The 9655-nt window shown below is 42.5% G+C and overlaps 1 protein-coding gene across 3 annotated transcripts; it reads left to right on the top strand.

Annotated features, from left to right (window-relative positions):
• The first annotated feature begins 1183 nt into the window (after positions 1 to 1183).
• mapk8a (mitogen-activated protein kinase 8a) lies at positions 1184 to 9465 on the top strand. Of its 3 annotated transcripts, none has more exons than XM_080507303.1 (12): positions 1184 to 1333; positions 3440 to 3606; positions 3822 to 3951; positions 4115 to 4173; positions 4286 to 4424; positions 4948 to 5113; positions 5869 to 5940; positions 6290 to 6472; positions 6591 to 6715; positions 6835 to 6898; positions 8290 to 8367; positions 8678 to 9465. In XM_080507303.1, exons 2-12 carry the CDS (start codon positions 3485 to 3487, stop codon positions 8854 to 8856), a joined length of 1317 nt encoding a protein of 438 aa, XP_080363429.1. In that variant the 5' UTR covers positions 1184 to 1333; positions 3440 to 3484; the 3' UTR covers positions 8857 to 9465. The 3 variants fall into 3 exon arrangements, with proteins under 3 accessions (XP_080363429.1, XP_080363430.1, XP_080363431.1); XM_080507304.1 differs by having other exon boundaries at positions 8673 to 8841; XM_080507305.1 differs by lacking the exons at positions 1184 to 1333; positions 5869 to 5940 and adding an exon at positions 5411 to 5482 and having other exon boundaries at positions 3446 to 3606.
• Positions 9466 to 9655: the final 190 nt, after the last annotated feature.

The following is a 9655-nucleotide window of genomic DNA, read 5'->3' as shown; positions in this document are numbered from 1 at the left end:
GTTGAGAGGTGGCTGCAGGGGAAAGCAAAGCACTCAGTAACGTAAATTTACCGATAATGTCCTTGCTCAGTCACATGTCTTCGCGGAGGCACGGCTGCGTGGACGCAGTTGTAGCGTGTGGATGAACTCCAGATGGTACCCTCACCCCCCAGCTACTATTCTGTGGGTTTCTGCGGAGCCTTTGAAAGTCATATCCACAAATTATCCGTAGTATAAAGGGGAGGAGATAAGACCTCAGCCCAGCCGCGGAAAATTGTAAATATTGCTCGGATTATGCAAATATGGTCACTATCTTTATTCATAAGGATGTTTAAGCACTGCTGAATCACTGTTTACTCCGGAAACAAAACTTTTAGATGTATAATAATAATAATAATAATAATAATTTTATCAACGTACTCTCAATCAAAATTATACTAGTAGTTTACTAACATTATATTTTACACTATTGCTGCTGTGTTTCCCAACATTCCAATTAGACACTATTTAACTCTTCATCCCTGATCATTTCAATTCGCTACTTACAGAAAAGAATTGTGTTGTTGTTGTTGTTATGAAACTAATTGCTGAACTGACTTGTTCTGAAAAGGACATATGCAAAGAGAGATCGGCTAAATAAAGAAAATCCATATTTGTTCCCTTGTGGACCAGTAAGTGTTGTATTACAGAAAGAAAATGACTGTATGTATGACATTTTAACCTGTGTGCTCAGTGATCCAAAACAACACACACATATATAGGACTTCATTTATCATTCTTTTTGTCAATGTACCATGAGAAATGTGTGCGTTAAAGGGCAACCCTCTATGTTTAGGGGTCACTTGTGACTTATACTATATACAGTTATTTTCTTTATCAAGAACTGATAATTGTTTTCAGCATATGGGCTTTATAAAGCGAAAGGTCAGTATTATTAGTCCTTTACAATGAATGATATCATTTTTAATGGACAGGCCAAGCAAATACATAAAAAAAAAACATGTTTAGATAGATAGATAGATAGATAGATAGATAGATAGATAGATAGATAGATAGATAGATAGATAGGCGGAAGGAAGGATGGACGGAAGAGGCGGTGGGTGTGTCTCTATGGAGGAGTGACGCGATCCTGGCACGCATGCCCCGTGCGCACTGCGCGACGCGTCCCGGCCTGTCAGTAGAAGCCAGATGGAAACGTAGGCAATGCATTTGGTGAGGTCATGTATTTTTAAGCCGCACAACGGAATAAATCAATCTTTCGACGGCGGTTCAAACAAATAGTCGGCTGCTCCGGAACATTTCGCCGCTCGTCGGACCGCCGGAGGATCGATACTTTGATGGTTTGGTGACGGAGGTAAGATGGGGATTCGCACCTCTGCTCCCGAGACGTGCTCATTGTTTGGCTGTGGGGGAGGGTCGTATGTCGACCCCTTTTGCACGCTGCGATTAATCGAGGGACTCGCTGTGTTACAATGTAACCTCGCTTATAGCCCGAATCCTCCGTTTTTTTTTTTTTTTTAGCGTCGATCGGCTGTGGCCGGATCGCGTTTTGCTTCGTGTCGACACAAAAACAGGTCTCCTCACCGCGGACTGCGCACCGCGTCTCACTAACCAGACGTCCTGTCATATCGCAGTGTGGGAATCATTCCCGGTGCAATCGTGTGTCTTCTTGTCCAATGCAACCCGCCTGATACTTGCAGCGGCGCTTTGTGATCCATGGGTCTTTTCCGATGCAGGCGTTCACCAACCAGCAGGACAGTAGCAGGGGTCGTGTGGCCAAGGTTAACACACTGACACACGGAGAAGATGTATAACGGGTCGATAGTGGTCCTCCTGTCTGTGTTTGTGTGAAGGCAAATGTCTCCCCGGCTACTGTCATGCTGTCATGTGTGAAATAGGAAGAAGAGAAAAAATGTCTCCACTTCGCACTACCTTACTATGTCACATCCGAATAAATATGTGCTCATCAGATAATGACAGTTGATACGTTAGAAGAGTGTTAGACGATTGATTTATTGTGATATACATAATGAGGTAATGTGTAAACTGGCACAATTTGTAGGAAATAATGTTGTGTGTTTGTTTTCTAAAAAACATGGTAACAGTTACTGCTGGGGGCTGAATTGCACATTGAGTGTGCTTCAGAAACCATTCATTAAACCATTAAGCTGAGGCTGCTTGTGTAAATAACAAACAAGTCGTTAGAAAGCAGTGTACTATAGGAAGAATCCTCCTGTATTTAAATTGCACAAAACACAAGATTATAACAACGTCCTGCTATCAGATTCATTCATGGTATCCAGACCTCTGAGCACTGTAGGAGACTACTAATGTGGCGGCTGTATTCTCTGGAACTATTGCAGCTGGCACATGACTGCAATCTATTAGTTAGAAATTGATTACAGTGGAATTGGTTGATGCAGCATGCAGCTCTAGACATCCATACCGGTTATCGCCCAGCAGTGGCAACCATAGTAACATGTTGTATGACTGACTGGAATATAGTGCATCAAATGATTTCGAGCAACTAAAACTGAGCCTGAGATTCCCTCCCTGCTTTTACCCAACCTTAATGATACTCATAGATAGCCATTCTTGTCAGAAAGGATGACCTACTTCGTCTGTAGGGAATGATGTATGTGCCACAGAACCGCAGACGCCACCACACATGGCGTGCCTTTCAATTCGTCATAACTCCGATAAGCGCAATTGTCTTTCTGTCTGAAATATAAAAAGTCTCAGCATGTCTATTTTCATGTTGTGAGGGAGGAGGATGTTATGAGCGTCTTTGTGACGTTGGAGGAACAGAAGGAGAGCTGACTCACTTCATTCTGGCAATTATATCCCTCATATGGACTGTGTGTCGGCAGAGAGGAAGAATGGGGAGGGTGGCTCCGATGCTTATGTAAGAAATGAAGGGAACCAAAGGAAACTGCTTGATCTTTTTCCTTTTTTAGAACGTCGGTGGGTGTTTCCATTCAGTGGTGTTGGGACCCTCGTGTACTCAAATTGGCATTTGTGTGCCATGTCTCATCTGGCTTCAGCGTCTTCCTTAAGGCAGCTTGACCCAGTTAACATGTGTCTGTGGAGGACCTGCTTGTAGAACTGAGCTGGAGTCCTGGGCCGCGATCCAAACTCGCAGGACTTATCGCCATGCTTGGTTTGCCAGTGTGACAGCGCCACTCTGCGAGTTATGTTTCAGATGATAGAGTAGGCCTCCCTGTGGTTTGCTGTGCCGCCACCACGGCTGAAGATATCAAATCCTCCATCCTGGTGTGTTCGCTGAGTCGCTGAGATAAAGAACTGCAGTGTTCGACTCAAGTGTGAAATCAGCACTGTCGTTTCTCCTTCAATCCTAATTTTTTTTTTTTGTGTGTGTCGTTACCCAGTCTGCTCAGAAGATATCTGAGGTGTACTTCTTGTATCGCACAAGAATTAAAACTTGTGTTCGTCTCCACAGAGGATATTTTTGGATGCACAGAGAGCACTAATTGAAGATTTCACCATGAACAAAAACAAGAAAGAAAAAGAGTTCTACAGCCTAGATGTTGGGGATTCAACATTCACTGTACTGAAGCGATACCAGAATCTGCGACCCATTGGCTCAGGAGCACAGGGAATCGTGTGGTGAGTCTTTCTGCCTGAGAATCTGACATTTAAATTCACATTCTGTTTCTGATGAAACTGAAATTATCTTGTCATTTAATTTATTAATTAATTTATTTTTTAAACACAAACAGTTTAATCGTCTGTTAAACCTCAATAATTATAACCTGTGTTGTGTCAGGATTATTGATTTTTTTTTTCTTTTTCTGACCATATTTGCTGATGTTGCTCCTCAGCTCTGCTTATGACCAGGTCCTTGAAAGAAATGTCGCCATCAAGAAACTGAGTCGGCCATTTCAAAATCAAACCCACGCCAAGAGGGCATTCAGAGAGCTAGTCCTAATGAAATGTGTCAATCACAAAAATGTAAGTGTGGACATATTTCCAAGTTCATCACAGTCAGCACTGAGAGATCTGCTGTTTCGTATTTGCATTGCAATGCTTTGAGATTATACTTTGTATTTGTGAGGATGACGATGATGATGATGATCACAACAATGTTCTTATTCATGTTGCTTTGTGCTCACAGATTATTGGCCTATTAAATGTGTTCACGCCACAAAAATCACTAGAAGAATTCCAAGATGTGTAAGTACTGCATAAACATGCAGCATGTGTTTTCAATGTAACCGGACTTGTCACGTGTGTTTGCTGAAATGCTTTTTAGCCACAACAGTAAAACGTCTCTCTCTTCCATCAGATATTTGGTGATGGAGCTGATGGATGCCAACCTGTGCCAGGTCATTCAGATGGAGCTGGATCACGAGCGGCTGTCCTATCTGCTCTATCAAATGTTGTGCGGGATCAAACACCTCCACGCGGCGGGCATCATTCACAGGGTGAGCATGGGCAGGCCACGAATACGCCAGCTTAAGCCGGACTTGTGTCCTGAAGACGAACTGTTAAATCTGCCGCGATAATGTGACACTGAAGCGTAAGGTCAAGGCGTGATGGTTCACTGGCACACTTTAGAGTGTGCAAAGCTGCACAGGGGTGTAGTGTTATTGCTCTCGCTTCGCAGTGTGAATATCTCTTGCTTGATCGCAGTGGGAGCGTTTACGTGCCGAGTTTGCATGTTCTCAATATGCACAAGTGGATTTTCTTCACAGTCTAAAAGCATTTCAGGCTAATCGGTGACTTTAATATTGTGGCCGACTGGTGGCCTTTCCAGAACGTGCACTGATTTGTGACGACGATGTGTGCTGTCATGGACTTGTGACAGTATTTGAATAGTACTGTTGTCAATGTGTTGAAATGTAGAACCAGTTTGATCTTAGAATCTTATTTTTTTTTTGTGATGCTTAATGTCACTTCACTATGTTGACAGAACGGTGCAAATGTGTTTGTTGTGTTCTCTTGCAGGATCTCAAGCCCAGTAATATAGTTGTCAAGTCTGATTGTACACTGAAGATTTTGGACTTCGGCTTGGCTCGAACAGCAGCCACAGGTCTCCTGATGACACCATATGTGGTTACGCGCTACTACAGAGCCCCAGAGGTTATCCTGGGCATGGGCTATCAAGCCAACGGTGAGTCATCCATCGGCTTTGTTCTGTAATCTGCAGTGTTGATTTTCAGTGGACAAAATGAACTGCAGTTCCATCATAAAACGAAACACTATACATTTTGTAATGCCTTTTTTCATACATGAGAACCCGATGATCATTTTTGCTTTTTAACCCCTCTGTCGACTGCACGGTGTGTCAGCACATACTTTAAAATTTAGCTGTGACTAAATGCTTTCTAACCAGCCACGCATATGTAACTAACATGTTGAAATCTCCCCGTTTCTTATTGGCTTCGTTTATCATGTTCCACTCTGCTAGTGGACATATGGTCTGTGGGCTGCATACTGGCGGAAATGGTTCGCCATAAAATCCTCTTTCCAGGAAGGGACTGTATCCTTGTGTCTTTTAAATGCTTCCTCGCTGTTAATACCAACACTTTTTCAGAATTCTTTGTGCTTTTTGCTGTCTGTCAGAAATTTCCCCCACTCATTTTTTTTTTATTGTATTTTGCTTTACGCAAAGGGAAATTGTTCATCTACCTGAGTGCACGTCTTTCTCTGGCTGTTTTGAATGGTACATTTTTGTCAGCATGTCAATTATTTTATTTTTTTTGCTTCTATCAAGCTCACCAATGCTCTCTCATGCCATCTCGTATCTGTTGCTGCATGTCCTTCATTTTCATCTTCTTCTGACACAGTTTGTCATTTCTGTGTTTTTTGTTTTTTTTTACTCTGTTTGCATGTCCACCACCCCGTCATCTATTTGTCCGATTCCAGTCGATGTATGGTCAGTGGGCTGCATTGTGGCCGAGATGATCAGGGGAAGTGTGTTGTTCCCCGGGTCTGATCGTATCCTTCCCCATCATCGATCACCCCCTGTGTCATCGCTTCATTCCGTGTGAAGAGATCACCACCACGCCGAGAGTCTCCCCAGTGTCACTCTGCTGTTGCGCCTGGCAAACATGACCTCCCTCATTGTTGCGCTGAAAATGGCTGCTGTGAGAAGATAGAAATGACAGCAGCTACTGAGAGTTTGTTCAGTAGCGTTCTATTGACTGCACAAGAAAGAAGTGTGACTGAATCACCATGGCTCCTATGGTGTGTGTCTGTATGCCGTCAAAGTAAGAAAAATGTCACCCTGCCCTTTTTATGTGTTACTGTGCATGTGTGGCCATTTTCCTTAACGTTTGCACTTCAGATATCGACCAGTGGAACAAGGTAATTGAGCAGTTAGGCACTCCATCTCAGGATTTTCTAATGAAGCTCAACCAGTCAGTCAGGACTTATGTAGAAAACCGACCTCGCTACGCTGGATACAGCTTTGAGAAACTCTTCCCCGATGTGCTCTTCCCCGCAGACTCTGATCATAACAAACTGAAAGGTAGTGTTTTTGCTGGTTCATTGAATGACCCTAAACCTTTATGAAATCATTGGTCAAATAACTAATGCCGGCTTGTGACTAATCGCGTTGCTTCTTATCTGCTTGTTTTCGTCGTCAGCGAGCCAAGCCCGAGATCTTTTATCCAAGATGCTGGTGATTGATGCCTCCAAGCGCATCTCTGTCGACGAGGCTCTGAAGCATCCCTACATCAACGTTTGGTACGATCCAGCTGAAGTGGAAGCAGTAAGTGAATCGATCATTCATATGCATGTTTCCCAAACATGTCACAAGAGATTTTTAAATTTTTTGGGTTTTTTTACATTTGATGTCACTCTTACAAGAGACCAATATTTCCTCCTCAGCCGCCTCCAAAGATTCTGGAAAAACAGCTGGATGAGAGGGAGCACACTGTGGAGGAATGGAAGGGTAAGAGACCACCGCCAGGCCGTTACGATATCTTGCCAGATTTAGCCATTCTAGCTATTAGAAGGCAAAAAGAATTGATGCCAATTGTAGAAAGTGCTACCTTTTAATGGCTTTTCACTATTTCAGAATTTTAAATCACTGAGTAATTAAGACTTTTTAGTGCCGATGTGGATGTTAGGTAAGAAAACTTGGTTAGAATCACATTGTTGATGGTTCACTGCTGTGAGTCCCTGAGCAATGCTCCCAACCTGCAACTGCTCAGGTTGCATCAGAAATACCATCCTGCATAAAACCCGTGGCAAACCCAAGCATGTGGATCACATGAGCCGCTGTGTTGGTTCTGGAAGGAAGCAGCTGAAATGTAATCTCCCTCGTACAAGTCGACTTGCTTATGAAGGTGTTCAGACAAAACATTACATTTAAAGTTGTCGTACCAAAAAGGACACATTAGTTTTAATCGCTAAAATGCAATACATTTGACAACAGAATGTACATTTTAAAAAGGAAAACACAATTTAAAACCAAGATAAAAGTGACATTGTCAAGTGTTGCACTTTATTTAAAGCAATAGTGGTCACATATAGAAACAGTCGCTCCATGATCCTCTCAGCAGGTCACATATCCACTCCTCTGGTGAGCTGCAGGACACAGTTGTGTGGTAAGCCCTGATTTATATACACTCATAGTTTGAGCTGACCTCAGAAGTTCGTTCCACATGCAGGATGCTTTACCTTGCTTGGCTTGATCCAGTGAACATGAGTAAAGTCTGCTCTGAGAGGTCTGGGTGCCTCGTAACATAAGAGTTAATCTGTTGTATTTCGGTCGTTACCATTTGCTGCTTAATGAACAAGAATAACATTTTCATGTCTATCCTTTTACACAGCCATCAGAATCCAACAGCCCGTTTAACCCCGTTAAAGCTATCCCGTACATTTTCCATGTGCAAATGAGTTCCGAGTGCAATGAAAATGTTTTGAAAATTGTCCACTGACATAGTTGTCAAATAGCTCTTGAGCAGCACTGTATATGCCAGAGGCTTTGTTGTATGACTTTAAATGTCCCTCTCAAGCCTCTCATTTAGTGTGTTTTCCACTGTGGGTGACCTAATTCTGCTGGAATGGGAGACCCAAGATTGTCAGTAAATATCAATTTCAGTTTTGCAAGAGGATGAGCTCATCCTCCTGCTTGTCAGGTGATAATGAGCCATCTCTCAGTTTTAGCAGGGTCATAGCGGCACAGAACATCCAATCTAGAAACTCGAGGCTTTCTTGATTGTACTGTATGCGATACACTCCCTGCTGTAGAGGAAGTCCATCACATTCTGTGATGCATGCATCGATGATTTCCACCTCGAGCTTCACACAACATTTTCCTGTCCTCTTGATTTTTAGACTTAATTTATAAGGAAGTGAGCGATTGGGAGGAATGGACAAAGAATGGAGTGATACGGGGACAACCAGCTCCTTTAGGTGAGTAATCTCCAAAACTTCACTCGAGAGGAAATGTAGGGGGACATGAATCAGTATTATTTTTGTTTAATGGGGAAAAATTGGCGTTTATCAGAGGAGCGTGGAAGTGACGACTCGAGTCACAACTGTAGTTTTTCGGATGCATAAAATACATGAGATTGAAACATAAAAATATTTATGTCAAATTTAGATCTCCGTTGGGCTTTTGTGTTTTAAATGCTTGTTTGTATTGAAGTCCGTCATCAGACAAAGGTTGTTTTTGGTGTATTCCAATGAAACCTATGCGTTGATGTGGTTTTTCGCAGCACAGGTGCAGCAGTGATCGACAGTCCTCCTCAACCCACATCTTCCTCCTCCTCCTCGGCCAACGATGTTTCATCCATGTCCACAGAGCCCACGGACCCCAGCAGTGACCCTACCATGACCTCGGAAACAGACAGCAGCCTGGACAGTCACACCTCTCTGGGTGCGCTGGCCTGCTGCAGATAACGTACACATGACATGCACTCACACATGTATACACAAAGTGAAGCTCTTCACCTCGGCATATGTGATGGAAGAGGTGTTTTTTTGGCCAATGGAACTGATCATGTTAGTTTTTAGAACCGCGCTTTTAATGTACAGTTGTTTTTTTATTTCCCCATTCTCCCTACCCTGCTGTAAATGATGGTGGTTTGAAATGTATCATTATTACTGTATTTTTGCTGCAAAGAATCAAAGTATGTTTTGATGTGAAACTGGTGTATGCTATGGAAGAAAGGGACTTGGGTGGACTTTACACTTTGCTGTTTTTTTAGCTGTTGCTAAAATGACAAAACCCACTGTAATATTATGTTGAGTATATTTTTTGAATTGCTCATTGGATATTTCTTTTGTATATTTTTTTGGCACATTTGAATGAATTTACTTCCACTCTTCCCAATAGCAAACCATAGCACACTTGGAGGATTTCATTTTGACTTTTCCCTCAACTTTCTTGTAGAAAGCAGCTGTTGGTGTATCCAAGTTGACATGGTTCTTTTTTTATATTATCTGCTGATTGTGTGCAGTCTGAGGGTCTGGGGCTCTCATAAAATGTCCTTTTTTTTTTTTTTTTTTAACTCTCACAAAGTAGAAATCGACTGTATTCTAACATATTAGGTGTAATTTGTCAGTGTTGGTCTGTTGGATGAGCAAATACAGGGTGAATGTAATTGAATAGAAATGCAGAATAGTAAAGAGCCAAAGCTCATTTTAGTGCTGTAACAAGTGAGTATAGGCCACCCAACTGACTGGATGGAGTGCTGCA

This window comes from Blennius ocellaris (assembly GCF_963422515.1).
Source record: "Blennius ocellaris genome assembly, chromosome: 13".
In the NCBI taxonomy this organism is placed as follows: domain Eukaryota; kingdom Metazoa; phylum Chordata; class Actinopteri; order Blenniiformes; family Blenniidae; genus Blennius; species Blennius ocellaris.
Note: the sequence above shows the minus strand (reverse complement) of the source record. Positions and strands in the feature narration are given on the sequence as shown.

Excerpts from the sequence above, each read along its gene's own strand:
- mapk8a (XM_080507303.1), top strand. The coding sequence starts at position 3,485 with ATGAACAAAAACAAGAAAGAAAAAGAGTTCTACAGCCTAGATGTTGGG. Across the intron at positions 4,174-4,285 it reads CTAGAAGAATTCCAAGATGT|ATATTTGGTGATGGAGCTGA; the intron begins GTAAGTACTGCA and ends CTCTTCCATCAG. Across the intron at positions 6,899-8,289 it reads CACTGTGGAGGAATGGAAGG|ACTTAATTTATAAGGAAGTG; the intron begins GTAAGAGACCAC and ends CTTGATTTTTAG.